The 24,518-nt window shown below is 40.1% G+C and overlaps 6 protein-coding genes across 13 annotated transcripts in view; 1 reads left to right on the forward strand and 5 right to left on the reverse strand.

Annotated features, from left to right (window-relative positions):
* The first annotated feature begins 3,925 nt into the window (after window positions 1-3,925).
* The window catches only part of LOC120427517 (trithorax group protein osa), a 265,609-nt gene continuing 245,016 nt past the window's right edge, over window positions 3,926-24,518 (forward strand). For 6 of the 8 annotated variants that reach the window (XM_052711245.1, XM_052711250.1, XM_052711247.1 and 3 more), the window contains exon 1: window positions 3,927-4,108. The gene's annotated coding sequence lies outside the window, so the exon portion shown is untranslated. Of the gene's footprint in view, window positions 4,109-4,493; window positions 4,509-24,518 lie in introns of those variants that run through there. The other 2 variants (XM_052711248.1, XM_052711246.1) reach the window with 2 other exon arrangements.
* Window positions 8,854-10,344, reverse strand: LOC120428050 (uncharacterized). Its single transcript, XM_039593014.2, has one exon. The coding sequence runs from the start codon at window positions 10,311-10,313 to the stop codon at window positions 9,774-9,776; it is 540 nt and encodes a 179-aa protein (XP_039448948.1). The 5' UTR covers window positions 10,314-10,344; the 3' UTR covers window positions 8,854-9,773.
* Window positions 12,673-13,227, reverse strand: LOC120428048 (uncharacterized). The gene has a single exon (XM_052709967.1). The coding sequence runs from the start codon at window positions 13,225-13,227 to the stop codon at window positions 12,673-12,675; it is 555 nt and encodes a 184-aa protein (XP_052565927.1).
* LOC120428049 (uncharacterized) lies at window positions 14,438-15,358 on the reverse strand. The gene is made up of 2 exons (XM_039593013.2): window positions 14,962-15,358; window positions 14,438-14,905 (listed from the first exon to the last, which is right to left on the reverse strand). Exons 1-2 carry the CDS (start codon window positions 15,163-15,165, stop codon window positions 14,567-14,569), a joined length of 543 nt encoding a protein of 180 aa, XP_039448947.1. The 5' UTR covers window positions 15,166-15,358; the 3' UTR covers window positions 14,438-14,566.
* On the reverse strand, window positions 16,562-17,104 carry LOC120428042 (uncharacterized). The gene has a single exon (XM_039593006.1). It carries the CDS (start codon window positions 17,102-17,104, stop codon window positions 16,562-16,564), a length of 543 nt encoding a protein of 180 aa, XP_039448940.1.
* On the reverse strand, window positions 17,726-18,329 carry LOC120428041 (uncharacterized). Its single transcript, XM_039593005.1, has 2 exons — window positions 18,126-18,329; window positions 17,726-18,061 (listed from the first exon to the last, which is right to left on the reverse strand). The coding sequence occupies exons 1-2, from the start codon at window positions 18,327-18,329 to the stop codon at window positions 17,726-17,728; spliced, it is 540 nt and encodes a 179-aa protein (XP_039448939.1).

Here is a 24,518-nt window from a genome sequence, read left to right on the forward strand (position 1 = left end):
CACTGAGAATCGGCATTACACATTTTTCAGTTTGCTTTTACACATTTGCATGGGACTTTTGAGTTTAACCAGGATAACACACTTCGTGTTACCAAAGTAATATGTATAATACTGATTCTCAGTGTTTGTTATCTGAACTTCCAAGATGGCGGCTTCTTCGCTACCCCCTGGTTACATATGTTACAAAACAATGGTGTTGGTACGTCAACATCGGTTTGACAACTGGTTTTGACGGTTGAGTGCTTTTTAATTGAAATACGTTCGACATTCGAAGTAGCGAAATTCAAATTACCGAATCCGCTCTGTATTGAACTTTTACTAAGGAATTCTTGATGTTTTCTTAATATTTGTTTTCGTTGTGTTAGTGCAATTCGGCCAGCTTTGCCGAGATTTGCTTTTATTGTGTTATAGCTATTTAAAATACAATAAAATGTGATAAATAAAATAAATATTTTGAAAAAGATTGTTGTTTTTATTCAATATTTCACATGCAGCAGAAAAAAAAACATTTGGCGTGCTATCCTTTTCATTTTCAAAAGAATTTCAAGTGATAATCATGTGTGACGACATCTCACCTGTTTTCTCATTGCATTTGATGAGAATTGCACTTGAATTTACGCACTGAAAATTTTCTATGTGATTTACACATGACTTTGCTAAATCGATCTGGCAACCTATGTTTTGAGCTTGCCAACACTGCCGAGTTTTGCTGGACCTAAAAGCTCTCCTTATTTAGGGTATCTCAGGAAGGTGCTGTGTCCTATCCCTCGCCTAGACCAGACCAAAATCCATGATAAAGCTGTCAGACCAAATCTGTCAGACCAAAGAGCAAAAAGTAAACAATCTTTTTTTTTGTTTTTTTTTTTTTTGTTGGGTTGAGACCACTGCGACCATGACTTTGACACCGACACCGACGTAACACTCAAGTAAAAAAGATGACCCTTCTTTGCATCACCCCTCCGGTAAGTCCGGTGAGCTGTCAAACGGTTTTTCGAAAAATGTATCAGCAAGGCAACACTGATTCTATTTTGTTTGTAAACACAAATCAGCTGATTCATTCATAAACTACGATTTGTTTGCAAACAATGGGTCGAGCAGTGTTGCGAAATATATTTTTATCGGCAAGGGGTGATTCCAAGGAAGTAATTGGGGTGAGTCGTGCTGGGACACATTTCAGCAGATTTTTTACATGGAGTGTTACGTCGGTGTCGGTGACTTTGATCTATTGCGGTATACCCATTTTATTATCGCAGACTTCAAGATGACACGTTACCATTTAGGGTAGCGGTCATTGGCTGACGTTGCGGTATGCCCCATTCAGGCATGGCTTTCTACCTAAGGTACTCGCGATTGAGTGTGTAGTAGTGCGGTTGTCAAAATCGTTATCTCTGACTCTCACTCCACTGACACTGACATTGTTTATGTTTTGGTTTTCCTGGCACGGTCCATTGTTCGTTTGTTATTGTTTTGGTTTTAGTGGCACGGAGCCATGCACTCACACTAATGCAAAGCAAGATCGCGAGTACCTATGATATACAGCCTTGCCATTCAGGTATAATTTCTAAAATCTTGACTTTTTTTTGATAAGGTCCTATAAACAAATGTAAACATTGAGTGTATCCCGCTTACTCCGATGGACTTTGACATAAGGTGTGAAAGGGATACACTCAATGTTTACATTTGTTTATAGGACCTTATCAAAAAAAAGTCAAGAAATGAAATCAACAATCTTGGTCTTCGACGTAGGTGCACACAAATCAAGAAAAGAAAATTTGAAAAAGAATTTTATTTTTCCAATTTAATGACAGGTTTTGGACTGCAAAATTGAATGTACGCCAGAAAATGATTAAACAGTGCGGCCTCCTGTACACCGACAATTAAATAAGCAGATAAAAGCCTTATTCTTCCACTTTAATTTTTGATCCCGTTTTCGGTTTACACCTGAACAATCTTGAAATTATTTATGCGGATTTGTGATTCCTCTCGTTCCATCATTCCCTTGGGGTATCTGCCCTGATGCTAAGTGATTCAAAAGCAAAACATGTGATAATACTTTGTGCCTTTCTTTCAGTGTATGCCCTATTTGGCCCGAGGGGGATGACACTACGAGACGAGCTCGCGATTTAACTGCGATCGATGACCTTCCGATGATACCGTTAAATCTGGAGGTAGGGTACGTTATCCATTAGTGGACCCCTTTCCTATAGTGGACCCTCTGAAGGGTTTTTGATGAAAAATTCAATAAAATCACAATTTCAAGCGTGATGTTGTCTACAAATCTTTTATTTGGCATGTTCAGCATCATTTAGAACAATGTTGACTGACATTGAATTGTCCTTTTCACCAAAATAAGTGTTTTGAGTTCGACATCTGAAATCAGCCATGGCCACTAGCATTTTCACAACAAAACTGCATTTATATTTTATGATTGAATTAACCATCCAATCATTTTTTGCCTGATTATTTAACTTCAACAAGTCGAAATAATGTAAGTTTAAGGATCTTTACTAAAATAAAGCGAAGAACTGCAATTTTCGAGCAAAAATTAGGGGGTCCAATATAGGACAACGAAAATCCAAACTTTTCCAAAAGTGGACCCCTGTTAATTAAACCTTCAAAAATGATGAAAACTGTGAATTCAAGCAAAAGTTTTTCTAAAACATACAATAAATGCTTGTTGTTATCAACCTAAACGCATATTTTTTCAATGATGAGTATAAATATAGCTGTTTTCATGTTAAAAGTACCAAAAATGCTGAAGCCGTAAGAGTTAATAATTAATGAAAACTATAGTTAGTTTTTTCCAATAAACATGCGTGGTTTTATCAGCAACTGTAAACAATTCTATTGTTTAGTATCGGTCAACCATTTATGTAATTAATATGGAAAAATTTGCATCAAGATTACTTTTTTAAATTATTTTTATGTTTACAGTGGTTTTTGAGACGTTTTCTCTGATCTTTTTCGGAAATAAATGTGTTTAAATGTCTGTTTGGTTTTTTGTTGTTTAAAGCCAAATTTGTTAACAAAAAATATTTGTTTATGATGAAAAGTGAGCAAAATCCATCTTTTGTTCATTATATCTATCATTAGACCTACACCATGCATCAAAACATCAAATATCGGTTAAATTTGGTATAAAAATAACAGTTTGCCTATAGTGGACCCGGGTTCACAATCGGATTATGGACCAGGGTCCACTATAGGAAAAAGGGGTCCATAACAGGCAAAAAAAACTTTTTTTTCAATTGGATATTTTTCTGCTCAAAAACAAATAACTGATGAAACAAATAGTCAAAATTGTTCAAAAGACTTCAGATTTCATTGTTTTGTACAAAAGGTTATGAAAAAGTGCTTAAAACATTGAAAATTTGTGAAAAATGTGCTTCGGCTCTACTAGGGGGTCCACTAATGGTTAAAATACCCTATTCTGCAAATAATTTCCATCGAGAAATTGGAAAAGAGATATGTGAGCCGGTAACATGGAGTGAAACTTTCCCAGCTGTCATGGAAAACTTCACAGCAGCTGGACAAAAAGTTTAACTCCATGTTGCACTTTTAATTTCTCGTTAAAGAACTGCTCAGTTGATAATCTTCCCACGATTCACACCCAAAATCTGTTATGTAGTATCCGAACACTCCCTCGCAACAGTTCGCCTCGACGCGACGCTGTCGCGGCGAAATAAAGGGCCGCCTCGTGCACGCGCGCCATCTTTGACCAGAACGCCACTCACACAACCACAGCCCAACTTTCCGTGTCCGTACACGCCCGCTGTCCACTCAAACAAACCCGGCAAACTTCAAACCCCTTCCGAGCGCGCTCGGCTGTGTTGGTGTGTTGTGGATGTCGCTCGTTCGCACTACCACACCACCACCACGTTGAAAAATAAAGACAGATTTCGCCGCCGTGTTTGATGCGAAACGCGCCGCTGCTGCTGCTCTGCAGAAGTGTCCGAAGGAAAAAGGCCCCAGCAAGCAAACTGCCGACCGTGGGCGCTCCGATCGCGGAAAAGTGCGTGAAAATTAGTGAAAAACTGTCCCGAAGTGGTGCCCACCGGTGGCCGGAACCGGTCCGAAGCAGTTGCGGTGCAGTGCGACCGTGGAGCAGGTGCGTTCGGGGGTGAAATTGGTCCGCCAACTTTTGGTCCGTGGAGATTTCCCGAGAGTTCCGACGAAGCCAGACCTTTCTCTTGTTGGCTGCTGCTGCCCTCCTGGCTCTCGTTGGTGTTTGTGTCGTCGGGTCGCGCACAAATTTTGTGCTCTTTGTGTGTTGGTGGGAGTGTACGTGCGAGTGTGTTTGTGTGTGCGTACTGTGTTTGGGGGAATCGACTACGAAGTGTCCCATCCCAACCAACAAAGTGGCAACAACTCTGACAATGATGGTGGCCACTGGGGCCATTGCTGGATTATAAAGAGAGCCCCCCCTCTTCGGAACACGGTTCTGACTGGTCCGGAGGCGGAAGGGGAAGCTGTGGGAAGAGCGTTTTGGCGTCCAGAGACACTGACCGGTAAGCGATGACGATGATGATGGTGTTGTTGATGATGCATTGGATGGTGATGATGATTGGAACGGAACAGGTGAAGGGACGGAACATGAGGACGTTCCAAAATGGGGGTCCTGTAATTAATTGGGATCATGAAAAACGGTCGCTGTCGAAAAGTAAATTTTGAATCATAACATTGACATTGTTCAATTTGTCTTAGCTGTTATTACTTGTTTTGCCAAATCCATTGTAAGAATATCCAATTACATCAAAAAGAATTATAGTTTGTTTAATGTAGAATCTGACCGTTTTGTTTTAAATATGAATAAAGATAGTATTACGAAAATAATTTAGTTGTTAGAAACAGAACGTTCAAAACGAAGACAAATAAAATTTTAAAAATCACGGTTGATATGAACTCCTGATATCTTGTTCAGAATCTTACACTGTTTAGGTACTTGAAGTTTACATCCGTGTTTGGGATCGCTTTTTCGATAGTCAATTTTCTACATTTTAGGTACTTGAAGTTCACGTCGGTGTTTGGGAAGCGCATGCGTCTTATGCTATTTGATAATATTTCAAAACATTGCATTTTTCTATAGTTGATTTTTTTTCCAATCCTGCTACCATCATGTCTTACAGCGTTGAATGTCGTAGTTCATGTTAGTTTAGTTCATCGAGAGGTACTAGAACTTAAAATATTTGTATGTATTTTCGGTACTTGAAGTTCACATTCGTGTTAGGGAAGTGCTTTATCGGTGGCCAATTTGATGCCATCTAGGTTCAGGAAGAACAAGTCGGTATTTGGGAAGCGCTCATTATGGATGCAAATGGTCTGCATTTTGAAATCCTTTTAACAAGCTCGAGAAAAAGGGAATTTCCATGTAATCCCTTTTTCTCGAGCTTGGGAGTTTAGGTGTTACGAACTAAATTGTTTCGATAGCAAAAGTATTTTGTCAGTGTTGAAAGCTTAATTGAAAATTTTCGAAAAAGCTTCGAATCAAACTGCTGACAAAGTTCTAGCTAGATAATTAAAATAGTTTAGTTGGAAAATGTTACGCATTCTAACATTTTAAGCACTTGCTATTCACGTTTGTGTTCGGGAAACGCATTTTTATTGGAATGTTTTATGAATGAGAGATATTAAAAACTATACTTTAGTTCCCGTTGGTCCTCTCCAATAGATTCCCCTGACAATTTTACATATTAAGAGTCCTGGTTTGATTCAGGCAACCTACTGCATTCTGAGAGATGGACATAATTATCTTTATCTCGATTTTATTCCACTGTGCAGTGTTTAAACACTTCTCGATCTTACATATTGTCGATAGATTTATAGAAAAATGATAATTCAATTTCGAATCAAATTGTGCCAAAATCGTTCCATTTAAAACTGTCTGAGGGAAGAAATAACGTGCGACTAAGGTTTTTCGGAAATACAACATAATTAGATATTATTCATTTAGCAAAATTTAACTAAACTATTCAATAAAAATGAGACCTTAAACAATGTATTAGAGACTCATTATATGGACTTTTCAAAGCTAAGTATGACATGTTCAGGCGGTCATAACAAAAATACCAAATTTTGTTATTTGGATGGTCGGATTAGTTGTTAAAATAACAGAGCTCAATAACAGAAAACTGTTTTCAGAAAAACAAGAAAATTACAATCATTGATATTAAATTGAATAATCATCAACATAAATGTTATTTATTTGTTTTTACAAGATCACTAGCATTATTTTCTTGTTATTTTAAGTGCATTTTTTTTGTTACTGACCTATGGCTGGTACAAATTTTATTTAAAGTTTTTGTCTCCACCCCCCCCCCCCCCCCCCTTCAAAGTTGCCCTGATTTTTTTTTGCCCTGTTTTTTTTGTTGCCCTGGTTTTTTTTGCCCATTTCCCTGCGTTAAGAATAATTTTTAGCAAGTTTGGGTTGATTTGAAAATCTTTTGAATTTTTGAAATTTTTTGATGTTTAAGTTTTTTTTTCGCAAAAATTCTTGTTTTCGACATCTTTTTAATTCTTTGAAAACTAATGATTGCAAAACAACTGAACTAGTGTAAAATCCAGGCAAATGCTGAAACTATGGCTTGTTTTTTCAATATTAATATTTTTTATTTTTTTTTAGTTTTTTACGCAAAATTTCGGAACAAGTGACGTGCAAAATTTGTTTAAAAACATTTGCCTAAGTTTTTGTTTATCGACGAACCGGTTTTATCAAAGAAATCATGAAAAAAATGGCATCTTGATGGTCAGAAATGTGCAAATTAGGCCAGATAGTTGAGCATGATTGCTGTAAATAAAAAAAACAACTTTTTTTATCCTTTTAAATTGATGAAAATTATTATAAATAAGGTCTAAAAAAGTTTTGCTCATTTGGCCAGCAATTCTTTGTAAGCTTAAAAGTTTACTCGCCAGCTTTTATTTCGGGCACTCCTGTTTTAAACGCAATTAATTTTTTTCAAGATAATTTTGCAAAGTTACTTTGATTTATATATTTTTTGTTTTTTTTTATATTTATTTTGTATGCACAGAAAAAAAAATTATAAAATTTAAAGTAATATTACATGCAATAATATGTACGCCTTGGGAAACCTACTTGACCAAAATGTCATGCCATGACTGTTATTCGTCCTTCTCTTTAACGACTTGATAGTCGTGCGAGCTAAGGCGCAGACCTCTCCCCGTGTGCTGGGTTTGAATCGCGCAGGTTTGTTTTTTTTATGTTTTGTGTGTGCAGAAAAACTCTGGAGATTTTTTTAAAGGTCCAGTATAGCAAATTTTAATGTTGTGCTTTCTAAGTGTTTTAAAACCACCTGGAGACAGAGGTATTCAGAAAAGACCCAAATAGAAAAACAAATGGTTTATCGAACCTTTTTGCCTTCCTCACCTCAATGAGGAAAGGCTATAAAATCACTCGAAAAATGAACTTCTTTATTCGACCTCGTAGACCCACCTTCACGTATACCTATCGACTCAGAATCAAATTCTGAACAAATGTCTGTGCGTGTGTATGTCTGTAAGTCCGTGCACCGAAAAATATGCACACGATTATCTCCGGACTGGCTGAACCGATTTGGACCGTTTTGGTATCATTCGATCCGTCTTGGGGTCCCACAAGACCACAGTTAATATTATAAAGTTTAGAAAAGTACTTCAAAAGTTATGCTCTAAAAAAAGGTTTTTAGCTAAACTGGAAGATTGTAAAAAGGGTGGTTTTTGTAAGAAAACCCGTTGTTAGAAAGGTATTTGAAAGACCTTTCCAACGCGTTCAAAGATTAAAGATCTGATAGCCCCATCAAAAGTTATGAGTACTTAAGTGTTATTTATACACTTTTTTGAGGCCGATCTCAAATATTTTGATGGAGAAGCTGTCCGGATCTATCATGCGACCCATCGTTGGATAGGTAATCAAAAGACCTTTCCAACGAGCCCAAAAGATTGAAGATCTGACAACCCTATCAAAAGTTATAAGTACTTTAGTGTTTTTAATACACTTTTTTGAGGCCGGATCTCAGATATTTTGATAAAAATAAGTGTTATTTATACACTTTTTTGAGGCTGTTTAGTGTATTCTCTTTATGAATGCGAGGTAGGTACAAACCACCTAAAGGTGGATTAAGTAACGTTTTTTTTAAAACTCCAGAACTGTACCCATTGAAAAAATGTGTGATTTTAGAAAATTAAATTTTACATCGTTAATAATGTAATATTACATCCATTTCGAATGAAAAAGTGGCATTACAACAGAAAGTGGTTTATTTACACATCTTTAGAGGAAAATTTGACATTTTTTCGGCAATAAAAATGCAGATGTAATATTGTTATGTATTTTAATGTGTACATTCGACTTGTAATAATAAACGGTGATCTACATGCTTTTGCGTGCGATTTTTTTTAACGTGCAAATAATCATGCAAATTACTATGTTGAAGTACAAATATGCATTGAAAACATCGTTCCAAAATACAATGACAATGAAAATTGTCATTGATTTACTTTATCTCAACACTGACAATGATTCGAATACAGACATCTTCGTTATCTAGAGTATGCAAATTATGCTACATAATTTACGCTTATATTTTATTAAACTGCCAATAACAATTAGTTCATCCCAAAACGAAACGTGCGAAGAATTGCATCAACGCCGGCACTTAATTATGATTTATGTGTCAGTCCCGCGTGCTTCTTGCTTCCCCATCCGTCCCCGATCAGAATACCAAACGAGGTACGAATCAGCTGCAAAAAGACCACACGAAAAATCAGAACCGTTCAAACGATACGATAACGATAAGCGAATCATCCCGGTAACAGAGTGTCTTTACGGGGCCATGTGCTCGTCGTACATCTCTTGTATACTGGTTAGAGCAATTGTTGTTGTTTATGGGGGGGTTCAACAGCTTCCCGCGAAAGCCGGCCGCCGGGATTGCATCGTTGATGCCGGCTCTTCAAACTTCAAAACATCACCCAGTTTGATGACGAGGACAGAAGTAGAAGACGTGCCGCAAACTGTGCGTTGATGGTAGCTCTGTATAGTAGCTGTAGACGGAAAGGGTCGGCCCAGGAAGACGAGGGGGATTATTGCTGTCGGAAGTCACCGGGGGTATGAATTGCGGAGAGGGATTCTACCAGTTTCACCGACTTCAGCTTTGTTGTGTTCATACTTTTCGGAAGAGGACGCATTGAAACGATTGAAACGGGGGGATTTGTGCGATTTAATAACAGTCGTAAAAATGACAAACGCATAATAGCAGGTCAATCATGTGACTGATGTAAACAAAACTAGCATTGAAATCGTGCTCTGACAGAGGATGATGATTTTTTGGACATGACCCCTGGGCGAAAATGAGTTAAAGCTTGACCATTCAGAGGCAACAACCTCTTCAGAAGCTATGCTTCTAAGGGTTCAGTTGCGTCCTTGGACAATAGACAGCTTGACAGATTGACAGAATCAGCTTTTCCACTTTAACAATTTTTTGCACTTTCACTATCAATATTCACTTCCTCACCACACTGTTTACCTAAGCTTCGTTACTTACCTTGTTGATGAAATTGAAATTCAGTACTTACCTGATTATTAGAACAAAATCATGCGACCTAGTTCACTACCTACCATAGAATTGAAGTCCGTAATCGAAGAGACATTTTTCCTATTCTCAAAGATGACTTGGTATATAAGAAACATTTAAGGGGGAGGTGGTTGATCGCAGTGCAACGCTTCATGTATTGAAATTACAATGTATATTTGGGATTTGCTACGATAAAAGGTCGAATCAGCCCTAAAAGTACCCATTTTCGTACACCTTGAACAGCATCTCCACCGCGAAAAAGTCCACCTTCCCGCTCTGCATGCGCCACTGCAGCTTCCACAGCCCGGTCGGGACGTACCGCGGGAACATCTCCGCCTCCAGCTGCAGGTCGCGAAAGATCAGCGTGCGCGCCCCCATCGGACACTCGCCCGGCTCGGCCAGGTTCGCCACGTACTTGGCCAGGTACGGCTGGTAGTCGCCCCAGAAGGTGCGCATAAACTCGCAAAAGCCTAGCGGGCCGATCTTCATCGGGTACCGGTTGAACTGGTTGTTCCCCAGCGGGCTGTGGAACACCTCGATGAAGGTCTCGTAGCTTCCGTCAAGATCCTTGTGCAGGATGATGGTTCCGTTGAGGGCCGCCGTAGTTCGGTTGACCTTGCGCACGCGGAGCGTGCAGTCCATTACTCCGTTGCTTTCGCAACCGTTGAAGCTTTGGAACATGAATTGGAGTGCTAGTATCGTGGAACTTCCGGACAGGAGAAGTAGGATCTGTATGGTTCTTTGGTCCATTTTCAAACAATGTTGACATATGATTGATACAGTTGAGGTCGCGCTTGTTGAAGCAGTTGAAAGATTAAAGATTACAAAAGAGTTTGAACATGTAAACTGCCCCTGATCGCATAAATGTCCCATATGCATTTTCATCGATATCGAGTTATTGATGTAGTTTGGTTCAAAATAGTGTGCTCTTTCAAAAGAGCCTATAACATCCAGTACTTTGTTATAGTAATCAGGAGGAAATCCAGCTTTTTCGTGAAAACTTAACACGTAGCCTTATGTATGGGACAAACTTAAAATGCGTTTTTCTCAGCTTAATGTTTTTGCATATGGGACATTTATGCGAACATGGGCAGTAAAGCTCTAATCAGATTTACTGTCACGTGCAGATAGAATCTCAACGTGTTTACGGATGTCGGATCCAATTTTTTTTTTTGGCGAATTAAATATACTTTATTGAATCTTTCTTATAATAATTACATTTGGTTTACATAATAAGTGGTCAGCTGTGGCTCTTCAGCTTTAGTTTGCTTTTCGTGATTCAAACACTGTTCATTTTCTTAACTTTAAAAGTATATGATTTATCATTTTTGTAACACTAGGTACAATGAGGAAAAAAAAAAGTTAAGAAAACATAACCTAACTTAAAACTAACTTAATCTTACCATAAACTAAACCAATCCTTGAATCAAGGGGTATTCAGATATAGCACATTTTTCCCTGAATTTCAAACATTTTTCTTGAATCTTCTGATCCAACATTTTTACTTCTGCTAATTCATGAACCTCACTTGATCTTGTCCAGCCAGGAACATTCAAAACCATTTTGAGTACCTTGTTTTGGACACGCTGGAGCTTCAATTTATGAGTTCTAGCGCAACACTCCCAAACAGGTACTGCATACTCAATAACGGGGTAAATTATTTGTTTGTAAACTGCTAGCTTATTTTTCAAAGATAGCTTTGATTTTCTGTTAATTAAAGGATACAAACACCTGATGAGAATGCTGCACTTGTTCAATATTTTATCTACATGCTGCCGAAACAATAGTTTCGAGTCAAGTATGAGACCTAAATAGACAACTTCCTTTGACCAGGGTATTGAAACATCATTCATTTTAATCAAAACATCATCCTTTGGGACAAATCGGGCCGATTTGGAAAGTGGAAAAATGATGGTTTGAGTTTTGGCTGCATTTATGCGAATTTTCCAGTCGCCAAAGTATTCGGAAAGAACGTCAAGACCCTTCTGAAGACGGCCAACTAAATATCTGGTTATTTTACCCTTATAAATAACGGCAGTGTCATCAGCAAAAAGTGACAACACACCATTACCAGGAAGAGTAGGCAAATCAGATGTAAAAATATTGTACAGAAGTGGGCCAAGAATACTTCCTTGGGGAACCCCAGCATCAATGTTGAATAAATGTCGGATCCAAATTCAAAACAACCTATTCACTTATGACCAACTCTTTCTATTCAGAAGAACTTGTCCGGAAACACGTTGAACACCGCCTCCTCGCTGAAGTTCTTCATAAAGTTGCAAATCGTAATGGGGGGGACCTTCTTCGCGTACAGATTGTACTGGTTGTTGCCGAGCGGGCTGTGGTACCCGTTGTAGGAGGTCTAGGTGAGATGATAACCGATTAGTCGAGGACTAACCTGAATTAACAAAAACTCACCAGAAAGTTATCGTCAAGATCCACAAACAACGTAACGCTACCGGTGAGGGCGCTCAGGGTTCGGTTGAGCTTGCGAACGCGAAGCTGGCACTCCAGGACTCCAGGATAACTTTGAAGCCTATACGAGCTGCGTCGCAACACTGAGTTCGTCAATGAGCTGTCAGTGCAGTTTGTTAGTTGACAATCTGATACAAGCTGAGATTCGCTGTATTACGTGTTCTCACGGAGTGGCGCAGATCTGAAACATCCGGGACAAGTTTGAAACTCTGGTATCAGTGATCATCGTTGATCACCAAAACTTCCTCGCATGATGGATCCCAACAATTTAGTTCCTAAACAAACGGGAACGTAAGCGGGGAATCCCCACGTTTCTTACTCTTCTGTAGATACAGAACTGCATTCGTGCTCAAACTCAGTCCATTTCAACGAATCATCTTTGCGGTTAACTTTACGTAGTTGGCCTGGCCGTTTGGAAAAGAAGGTTGTTGGAATCGCCCCGACATTCTGCAGGATGCTTGCGAAAGCATGGCTACGCTAAAAATCTAGATGGACGATGTAACAATTTGAAGTTCAACCTTCTGCGATGCATTCCAAGCTGAGACGCTAGAGGGAGTACTTATCCAGTCAAATCGTAAGGGTAATTTGAAATAAAGATCAAGTTTACAGGTTGACATTTTTTTTCAAAGAAGCTTCATGTCTTTCCGAAGAACCCGTTCGGGAACACCTTGAACACCACCTCAATCACAAAGAACTTGTCGGTGCCGTTCTCCGTGCCCTTCCACACCATCTTCCACAGTCCAGGGGGAACGTACGGCGGGAACATCGCCCCGTCCAGCACCAGGTCGTTAAAGTGCAGCAGCTTTGCGGCGATCGGGCACACGCCCGGCTTCTCGATCTCCGGCACGTACGGCACGATGTACGGGTAGTAGTCCTTCCAGAAGGAGTTGGAGAAGGTGCACGTGTCCAGCGCGGGGATCTTCATCGGGTACAGGTTGTACTGGTTGTTGCCCTTCGCGCTGTGGAACACGTTGAACCCGGTCACGAAGTTGCTGCCGAGGTCCACGAGCAGCGTGACGTTGCCGTAGAGGGCCGCCGTCGTGCGGTTGATCTTGCGCACGCGCAGGTTACACTCGAGCACGCCGTTGCTGGTGCACTCCTTGAACTGGTCCATCATCATCTGGACCGCTGCGACGGAGGCGAGCGCCACGGTGAGGAGAAGGTAGAGGGTTAATTGGGTTTTGTCCATCCTGGACGGTTGCGCTGGCTGACTGGTACAGCTGTAGACGGGTATGACTATTTAAAGTTTTGAACGCTGATAATCTGATCCGATACAGCTAGTGAACATGCTGAATTACAATATTTGATTGTATTGCGTCACGCTACCGCTGGTAACCATTGGTATCCGATCACATTGATACTTTCTTGGAAGTCTTGCTGTAACAGACTGTACTCGATACTACTGGAATCGCTTTCATGAGATCATGCGAGATTTCATGATCAATTAAGAAGGAATTTTTATTTCTTATAACCCCACTCAAAAGTACCCGTTCGGATACACCTTGAACACGACCTCCATCGCAAAGTGCTTCCCCGCGGCTATATCGGTGCCGCGCCACTGCAGCTTCCACAGCCCGGGCGACATGTAGTTCGGGAAGAGTTTGCTGTCCAGCACCAGATCGTTGACGCGCAGCAGCCGCGCCGTCACCGGACACACGCCGGGCCGCTCCAGCTGCGGCACGGACCGCACAAAGTACGGTCGCCCCAGAACTTGCTCATGAAGGTGCAGAAGCCAACCGGTACGATCCGGAACGGGTACAGGTTGAACTGGTTGTTTCCGAGGCGGCTGTAGGACAGGCTGAAGGAGGTCTGGAATGCGTTTAGTATGAGATTCGTAACGCTCAAAGATCTCTATAGCTTACTAAGAAGTTGTTTCCGAGATCTACTTGTAGCGTAACGTTCCCGTACATCGCCGCCACGGTCCGGTTGAGCTTGCGTACCCGCAGGTTACAGTCCAGCCCTCCGTTACTGGTGCAATGGTTTAGCTGCTCGAGCATCACTTGGACGGACTTGACGGTAGCAATGGATATCACCAGAAGGAGAAGGAGTGAGGCTTTTGCAACCATTCTTCGCGAGTTTCACCGATGGTTTGAGGAACTCGCTAAGGGTAGTATAAAGTAAAAGTTCTGGGAATGTATGCCACGAGCCATCTGATAGAGCTTGAATGGCTAGCACGAGCTTTCCGGTGTCTGGCTTGCTCTCACCACAAGCAATACCCTGTGAGCTTCGAGGAGGCGTGATCATACTGATCGCTTAGACGAAAGTTATGGTTAACTGGACATGGACGGAGATCCGATGTCTAACCTAATCGAACACAAGCGCAGCGAGCAACCCCGAATTTTTTTTAAAGCGGCCAGGCCTACTGCGTTGGATTAACCGCTGAGACAGAATCTGAGAACGGACCACATTTCACAAAATCAACACAGGAGGAAGGATGCGTGGACATACCGTTCCAATGTTGACAAGTTTATATTCCGAATAGAATGGATATCGTAGTGGTAAATATGTTTATTTACTAAACAGAAAATTCAAAAATGACCATCAGGATACACCCTGAACGTTAGCTCCACCTCAAATCGCTTGTCAGTGTCCGTGTCACTGGTCCTCCACACCAGCTTCCAGAGGCCGGTCGGCATGTACGGGGAAAACATCCTGGCATCCATGATCAGCTCGTTGAACTGCAGTTCCCGCGCCGACACGGGACATTCACTTGGCTTTGGGGCGCTTGGCACAGCCCCAACAATGTAGGGGTAGTAGTCCTCCCAATACTTTTCTAAATAGGTGCACAACGAAACCTGAGGAATCTTCATCGGGTATAGATTGTACTGGTTGTTACCCAAAGGGCTGTGGAATACATCGCACGAAGTCTAGGATAAATGTAATTTTAAGATCGTCACTTTTAAGATATTTGACGCGCACTTACCACAAAGCTATCGCCAAAGTCAATCTTGAGGGTTACGTTCCCGTACAGTGATGCCACAGTTCGGTTGATCTTGTGCACCCTCACGTTACAGTCCAGAATTCCGTTGCTTTTGCAATGCTTAAACTGGTCGAACATAACCTGGATCAGCTCGACGGAAGCTACAGCAGCTAGCAACAGGAAGCAAGATGCTGTTTTGACAGCCATTCTCTGCTCGACTCACTGTACAACTGACACGCTCACTGATGAGCTCTAGTTCCGTTGATACTGGGTACTCTCTTGTGATCTGATAATGGTTTAATTACTTTTGCAATCCAACAAGTTTGCTACCTCTACATGATCATGATTGACTATGGCTTACTTGTTGATCTGAAACGGTCCGTTTCAGAGTCAGTTGATCAGGACAAAAATTCCCAGAATTGCAACTGTTGTGCTAGCTAGATTAACCCAACATATCCAGTGTAGGTCATTTAGGCCTCCTAAAGCACTGCTTGAGGCAAAGAAACTGCAATAGCCATCCGTTGACATCCAGGGTGTACTTCTAGAGAGGTCTTAAATAGCTCAATGAAGCAACCTGATGCCATGACAAGGTCTCGTTGATCAGTTAGATATCCGGGAAAAAAATCTGGATTTTTGGGTCATCCAGAACGAAAGTCATACCAATAAATAATAGAATGTTACTATAGGGAGTTCCTGAATAACCCAGATCATTCTAATATATCAAAGAGCTTAAACAGAGACGAATGAAGCTACATCAAGGAATAGATACCAAAACATAGCCCCGTTGATCACTCTCGCTGTAACATTCTGAAATGTCTAACAAATAGTGTTGATATTCGGATAAGTATTCGCTCTTTGTCAAGATCATCAGACTTGCAAAGATAACAAATTCTTCAAGAAGAGGTTAAATTTTACCAAGATCTGAATTTTATTTAATAGTACCGCCCTAGTGCCCATCCGGATACACCCGAAAAATGATCTCCACCAGAAAGTTCTTCGCAGTGCGTTCGTCCTCGGCGCGCCACACACGCTTGCGCACTCTCAGGTTACAGTCCAGAACTCCGTTGCTCGTGCATTGACTGACCTGCTCGAACATCACTTGTATTCATGCGACGAAAACTACTGATGCTACTAGCAAGAACAGGATCAGACGTTTAGCAACCATTCTCAACCATGGTTGGTAGTCAATTGACGCTGCTGTGAGACAGGTCAACGGAATTACGTTACTTTTTGTTATCCGGTTGTGCGGTTCCCATCTACAACAAATTGTTCACAAACATGACCCAACGAATGGTTTTGTTTTGATTAGCATGATACGTATAACCTGTATCCGGAAAGGTGTCCGGGTATCAAAGTGATTTGTGGCTATCTGATCTTATACTTGTTGCATGCAAGTACTCAAGTTCAGGAGGATCAAACACCAGGGTCCGGATTAGCCTGTTTACCCACAGGTTTAACCTGCTCAACCTTGGATTTTTAATCATATTATTATGAGCTGTGTTGCTGATCGTGATCAACCGTGACTTGATCTTATTTTCAAGAAGATTTAAACACAAGTTGAGCTACTCAATATCACATTAGTTTATTCTAACCTACACATCCTTCAAATATGACCATCCGGGTACACCTTGAACGTAAGCTCAACAAGAAAGTACTTGTCCGTCCCCGTTTCATTGGCGTGCCACACCAGCTTCCACAGCCCCTTGGGTACGTACGGTGGAAGCATCCGCGGATCCAGAATCATATCGTTGAACTGCACGACCCGCACGCTCAACGGACATTCGCCCGGCTTGACCAGGTTCGGTGCGTACCCCACCATGTACGGGTAGTAATCGCCCCAGAACCGCTCCAAGTAGTCGCACACACCCATCGGCGGAACTCGCATCGGGTACAGATTGTACTGGTTGTTGCCCAGCGGACTGTGGTACGCGTCGAACCAGGTCTTGAAGTTCTTCCCCAGGTCCATCCGGACCGTTGCGTTCCCGTAGAGGGCCGCCATGGTGCGGTTGATCTTACGCACCCGGAGGTTACAGTCGATGACTCCGTTGCTGGAACACTGCCGGAATTGCTCGAACATGATCTGGACGCAGTTGATGGAAGTTAAGGCAAGGAGAAGGAAGAACAGAGATATCCCTGTTGCAACCATTCTGTGCTAGCTGTACTGCTTGACTGCGGGATTTGTACGATTGAGTTGGTATCCAGCTATTGCAGAACGTGACCCGTAGTAATCTGATCTATTAGGTGATGAACGGAAGTAAACAAGTTCATGTGAGGAACGTTTTGGACATCCGGAGATCGAACTCATAGGAAAATAAAAAGATCAAAGTCACAACTCTTTATTTCAAGCTTCAAAAATGTCCATTCGGGAATACAGTCCAGACTCGATTATCCGAAGGCCTTGGCAAAATTTCACTTCGGATAAACGAAACTTCGGATAATGGAATCCATCCTCTATTAGTTGTATTTGCAGACTGGATCTGGTTTGAGTTGGTACAGTTGGAGTCCGGGAATGCCACGTGACCTGTGCAGAATCGGACTCGTTAGTTTTTATGGGATCGGAGCGTTTCCGGACTCCGCCTTCAAGCTGGATGTTCAGGGATAAAATCTTTTGTACTGTTTCTTGGATACCTTGTCCATCAAGATATGTATCTACTCATGAAGTAGTCTTATGACATCTTTTTATTACGGGATTACGCTTAGGAGAATACATTATAAACATACATGCAGGATTAAAGATCAGCTTTATTTAAAGCAACATGCAACCCCATTAGTACCCATCCGGATACACTCGAAAGATGATCTCTATTTGAAAGTACATCCCAGTCTGGCCGTTTTCGGCGCGCAAAACCATCTTCCAGAGTCCGGTCGGCACAAAGCGGGGAAGCATCCGTTCGTCCAGGACCATGTCGTTGAACTGCAGCTGACGCGCCGTTATAGGACACACGCCCGGCTTCTCCATCTGCGGCACGTACACCACAACGTACCGGTAGTAATCGCCCCAAAATTCTTGCATAAACTTGCAAATGCCCGTCGGGGAAACCTTCATCGGGTACAGATTGTACTGGTTGTTGCCCAGCATGCTGCGGTACAGATTGACGGAGGTCTAGGGAAGAAGCGGATCTTTAAGCAGGGACACAATACGCTGAAGGGTTCTTCTTTATACTTACTACGAAGTTGTCCCCAAGATCGACATTCAACGTAGCATTTCCGTACAGCGTTGCCAAGGTCCGGTTGACCTTTCGTACTCTCAAGTTACAGTCCAGAACTCCGTTGCTGGTGCATTGCTTGAACTGCTCGAACATCACTTGGATCGAAGCGACGGTAGCCACTGATGCTGCCAGCAAGAACAGGATCAGACGTTTAGCGGCCATTTTTGACTAGGATTGCTGGTCAACTAATTCCAGCTTAGAGCAGTCGGTAGAGTCAGCCAACCATGCGTGATTTATTGTTATCAGATCGGTTGGAGTCATGTCTATTGTGGTTTCTCACGAACAAGCAATCGAATGTTCCGATCGGGAATCAACAGGATGTAGTAAGCATTTTAATTTGTGTCAATCAATCACACCCAGAAACAGGGTTTAAAAAATCGCTGAATTACTGACAGCGCCGGTCATGACCGTCATTTGGATGCGACCGTCAGTTGACACACACGAAGTTGACACGAAGGAATACCGAGATCAGCACTCAGTTCTCTTTTCCTATCTCTTTCTTGATTGTACGGATAAGTATGGAGCAACTTTCTGAGATTTCGATCATTCGAAATTTTTTTTTGTATTTTTCAATTCGGCTGAAACTTTTTCGGTGCCTTTGGTATGCCCAAAGAAGCCATTTTGCATCATTAGTTTGTCCATATAATTTTCCATACAAACTTGGCAGCTGCCCATACAAAAATGATTTATGATAATTCAAAAATCTGTATCTTTAGAAGGAATTTTTTGATCGATTTGGTGTGTCTTCGGCAAAGTTGTAGGTATGGATAAGGACTACACTGAAAAAATATGATACACGGGGAAAAAAATGGGCGATTTTTTATTTCAGTTTTTGTCACTAAAACTTGATTTGCAAAAAAAACACTATTTTTAATTTTTTTATTTTCTGATATGTTTTAGGGGACATCAAAAGCCAACTTTTCAGAAATTTCTAGAATGGGCAAAAAATCTTTGACCGAGTTATGAATTTTTGAATCAATACTGATTTTTTGAAAAAATCGAAATATTGGTCGCAAAAATTTTTCAGCTTCATTTTTCGATGTAAAATCAAATTTGCAATCAAAAAGTACTTTAATGAAATTTTGATAAAGTGCACCGTTTTAATTTTGCTAAAATGTATAAAGCATTTTGTAATACTTTTTGCTTGAGCTAAACATTTAAAATGTAGTTTTTTTGTTGACAAAATTTTGAATAAAATTTGTCCAAGACTAATTAAGAATTGGTTATTATTTTGTAGGTAGATAATTTTTTTTTTAAATTGTCCTTTTTATGCTTTCCCTCACTTGTCACAATACTCACGTAATTTCAATAATTTTAGCTGATGTATTTTTTAATTTAATCTCCTTTGTTTTTAGTGAACATCATAATATATGTTTTTTTGTAAAGTCCGACTCATTAAAAAAAGTAGATTTTTTTTATTTTGAGCAAAACATTTTTTTTAACAAACGTCTAAGGTTTTTTTAAACTTAAAATAACAAAAAAAAATAGAAATAAAGAAAACATTAAACAGTGTTGTTTTAGCAGAACAAAAAATTCTCAGAAAGTATTTTTCTACTATCTAACACCAATCAATCAATTCTATGCCCTCCAGAAAACCCTGTTGACTTTTTTCATTGATTGGCCCGACGATCCCCATTTTCTTTATCCCAACTGAAGCACAATTGAATTCATCTAGTTAAACATTAATTGCTTTTTAACCCAAATTCGCGTGACTGACGGTTCGACTCTTGAATTACGTGTTGTGCCTCCGTTTGGCACAACTGAATTGAAAAAAAGGGGCGCAAAAGGCTACTTGTAGTGTCGAGACACTAGTAGAAGTTATGTTCGCTATTGTAGATCGCCTCTAAACTGTTAAGATTTTGCCACCAACGATTCAACTCCAACCGATGCCAAACTTGATATCGTCACGCCGTGCCGGTCCCAAAAATTGGCGCGCGAAATTGAAGAGAATCGTAAACAATACAACTGGATCTCCCCAGTCCCAAAGGGGTTTTCCGTGTAGCGGCATTAATTCAGCCGGAGATAAGAGAACCTCCCACCCCACCCCCTCTCCCCCTCGCCAACTTTCTGACGTTTTTGGTCGTCGCCGCTGCCAGCGAAGATGATGGAGAACTTCCAAGCCGCGCGATGCTCGACACTCATAAATCCATTTCTTTACAACACACCAACCGGTTGGATTCGACGGCGATTTCGACGAGTTCCTATTACGAGAAACCGCAAAATGTGCACAGAGGGCGCCCCCCCCCTTTCCATGTGCAGGTCGAGTCGAGAGATTGGTCACCCTCCACTCTCCCCACCCTTTGCTCCAGCAAATTTCTGCGCAAAGGTTGACTCGAAACTTCTTCCTCGAGAGAAGACCCAACGAGGAGAAGGTCGGCAGAGGAGGTTTCGGCCAAACCGACCTGAACTAGCAGCACCAGCAAGAGCAGTGGATTGAGTTTAGCATTTCAATTTATATTCTCTTTTCGTTTTCCCATTCATTCTTCTTTGGGGTTTTCCGTATTCTGTGCTGCTGCTGCCATGTGAACATCGTAGAGTTGAGCACAGTCGACGATGTTGGGCTTCTACCGGTCCCGGAGCACGGGACTGCTCGAGAAGTGCTGGTGCACACCACCGGCTTTTCTTGGGAGCCCCGACCAGGGACACCAGAGCGCACCGAAGCGGCGTGGCCGAGGGTGGATTTTTTGGAGAAATTGCGTCAAAACTCAAAACGATTTCAACAATTTGTTGCACAGAAATAAAAGGTTTATTTTGGACGGTTGAAAATTTTATGGTTGCATATTAGGATGTAACAAAAATGACTTTTTGGCGGGCATTCAAGGGTTTGTTCCGGTGATTATACTAAGCCCAAATCCAAAATATGAGCTTGATTGGACGTGACAGGAGCTGGCGCATTGCATTTGAATTTTAAATGGGATTTAACCCGTAAAAACAGATTTTTTCAAAAATGTCACTTTTTGATGCACTTTGGCCACTGAAGCGATTATTTTCAACATCATTGGCATGTAGGCCAGATCCTTGCGCATCTTTTGGTATATATAGCTTTGAAATTAGGAGCACCCTGGAGCTCGGTACAAACCTTCAAAGTTTGGCATTTTTTCGAAAAATCGGCCCCGGCAAAAAAGATATGCGTCGCACCTCGCGATTTTGCCTGGGGTCAATTTTTCGAAAAAATGACAAACTTTGAAGGTTTGTACCGAGCTCCAGGGTGCTCCTTATTTCAAAGTTATATATACCAAAAGTCCCGCCCGTGTGGATCAATCGGACCGCGCACTGGACTCACAATCAATCCAGAGATCGCAGGTTCGAATCCCGCGGCGGGCGCTCTGAAATTCTTTGTGTAAATATGGGTATTCGGCGCCGTCGCTCTGTGCCATACTTTCATACACATAGGAGCCCAGGGCGGCGAAGTCCTTGTAGATAAAAAGGAAGACACTAGTGGTTGGTACTAGCAATGGTGGCCGACAGCTATAAAGTCAACTTCGTTTTTTCGTTTATATACCAAAAGATGCGCAAGGATCTGGCCAACGCGCCAATGATGTTGAAAATAAACGCTACAGTGGCCAAAATGCCTCAAAAAGTGACATTTTTGAAAAATCTGTTTTTACGGGTTAAATCCCATTTAAAATTCAAATGCAATGCGCCAGCTCCTGTTACGTCCAATCAAGCTCATATTTTGGATTTGGGCTTAGTATAACCACCGGAACAAACCCTTGAATGCCCGCCAAAAAGTCATTTTTGTTACACTCTATTGCATATTCTCTTTTTTTTATCTAATTTTCGAAGTGAAATTCAACTGAACCTGAAGACAATTTCTGCAGTTCCTGATGTTAAATTATTCATTTCTTTTACTAAAAATCCTTCATAATTTTTTTTGGGTTGAGATGTGATCTATCGAGCTCGGAACTTATTGGTATTGTGTAGTGTGTGTCAAATGAAAGAATATATTATTTTAAAATAGTTTTTTTAGTTAGGTACGGTATGTCCACGCATCCGTCCTCCCCTGTAGATTCGGCGTAATGTGATCCGTTCTTTGAATACTCTCTGCGGTAAACACAACGCAGTAGGGCTGGCCGCTTTAGTTATTGTAATACATTTTCGGGTGTTCTGAATCTTCTCAATCTGTACTGTTTTCATTGATACTGACAGAAGAAGTGCGTGGGACGTAATCTAACCCTGAGCCTTTCCAGCATGCTTAGGGCAATTGACAACCATAACCCAAATATAAAAAACTGAATTAAAATTTTTTGGCATTATTTTCAACATTCTGAAAGAAAAAATATCTGTCAAAAAGTGCAGATATCAATGAATTCATGTAATTATTTTTTTATGATTTTGGTTTTATAGATCTTTAGTACCAAAAGGCTGCTACAAATTTTAATCAAAGTTTTTATTTCTCGGCTCTGGTCGAGGTCGAGGAGAGCAAAAAAAAAACATTTCTTATTTAAAACAAGCCTTACCCGAAAAACTTCGTCTTTTCCTTTTTTCGTTTGTTGACGTTTTAAGCTTTTTCCTTGTTCAGCCTCCTATGATCAAAATTAGATTTTACGCAACTTTTTCCATACAATCTGCAGATTTTCCGGAATCGGTTCCAGAGTGGTCAAAGTGGAAATTTCTTGGCGTAAGAACCTTCCTTGGGCTTATACGAACCCAACGCAGCAAAGAGCGCTCCGATCCGACTTTCCGTTATCAACTGATTCGCGTTCGAACAAAACCATCGAAATTTTTTATATATATAGATATCCACTTAACTATCAATTTTTTTAAACAAAAAGTATCACATAATGCTTAAAATGCGTGTGTATTCCGAAATTACAGAATTACAGAAAAAGTATCACAAAATGCTCAATAATTTTGAACAGTCATGCTACCGTCAACACTTTCCAAAATATCAATATAAAGAATATCGATTTTTAAAAGTAGCATAATTTTCTTATGTGGTATCCCAAAACTTAAAATTTGTGAAAAGCTTAAAAATGTTAAAATATTAAAAATATTTAACTAAATAAAACAAAAAAAAATAGTTATTTCATGTATCCTGAATAGTTAACCGATTGTACAAGTTGTTTCAATATAAATTAATACTTTGAACTTAAAATATTGTTTTTTCTCCTGATTTTTTGAGGAAATTTTGAAGGAAAAAACTTGAAATGTTATCATTTGCAATGACTTAATTCAAAAATCGTAAATAACCTAAAAGTGCCCTATTTGATTACGACTGCATAAATAAACGCTACTCAACGGATTCTAAATAATTCACAAATGGAAAAGTCATTTGCTTGCATTTTTGTTTTAAACAAAACTCCTTTTTTTTCTGCCGGTTATAATTAGCATTTGTTTTATAAAATATAAATGTTATTTCTTGGATTTTGATTATTATAATCATTTATACATATCATAACAATTAATAGTGTTTGCAAAAAAATATTTCCACGTGGTTTATGGATGGTCCCTTGCAAGCTACACTCAAAATGTTGGAGGTCAGAGTACAAATGATACAGAAACATTTTTTTCCGAAATTCACAGCTCCAAGCAATGCAAAACGGTAAAAATTATGTAACATTGAAAGGGGTAATTTTGAAAGGTTGAATATTACCTCTTTTGTGATGTAATTTTACCTCAATTTAGATTGAAAAAGTGACATTACACAAAAAAATGGTAAAATTATGCGTTTTTAGATGTAAAATTACACATTTTTACCCCTTGCCAGATGCAATAATATCACCATGATTTATTTTCTGTGTAGTCCAGACTCAATTAACCGAAGGTTTCTTAAGAACTTCGCATATAAATCGAATCATAAAAAAATATTTTGTTTTGTAACTTGTATTGTGTTTACATTTAACATAAAATTTGGTTTCTGCGACCCAATTATAGTTCAACTTCAGTGGTTGGTTGCCAATTATACAGAAAAAATATGGTGATAGATTTTGTGTCAAAAAATGCGCGGGGGGGGGGGGGGGGGGGGGGGTGAAAAAAATTTAAATAAAATTTGTACAAGCCTTATTTATTTCTTATTTTTATTTTCGACATTGAGAAATTTTAAGCTTGATTTTATATTTCAAAGATATTTGAAAAAAAATATTTTTCGTGATTTATACCTCAACAACCAGCTACAAAGTTTAAAAGAGAAAATTGTTTGAAATTCACTAAGCTTTTTGAAAATAGTTTTGTTTTTTTTGTGCGGTGTTTTCCCTTCATGAAAGTACCCTTCATAAAGTTATGCCTAAAACCATTTTGACTAAGAATTTATAAGATATTTAAAAGGGTGTTTTTTTTTATCAGAAACTCCGTATTGAAATGATCTTCCCAACTTGTCCAAAAGAATGAAGTTCTGTCAACCTTTTCGAA

The sequence above is a fragment of the Culex pipiens genome, chromosome 3 (assembly GCF_016801865.2).
Source record: "Culex pipiens pallens isolate TS chromosome 3, TS_CPP_V2, whole genome shotgun sequence".
Lineage (NCBI taxonomy): Eukaryota > Metazoa > Arthropoda > Insecta > Diptera > Culicidae > Culex > Culex pipiens.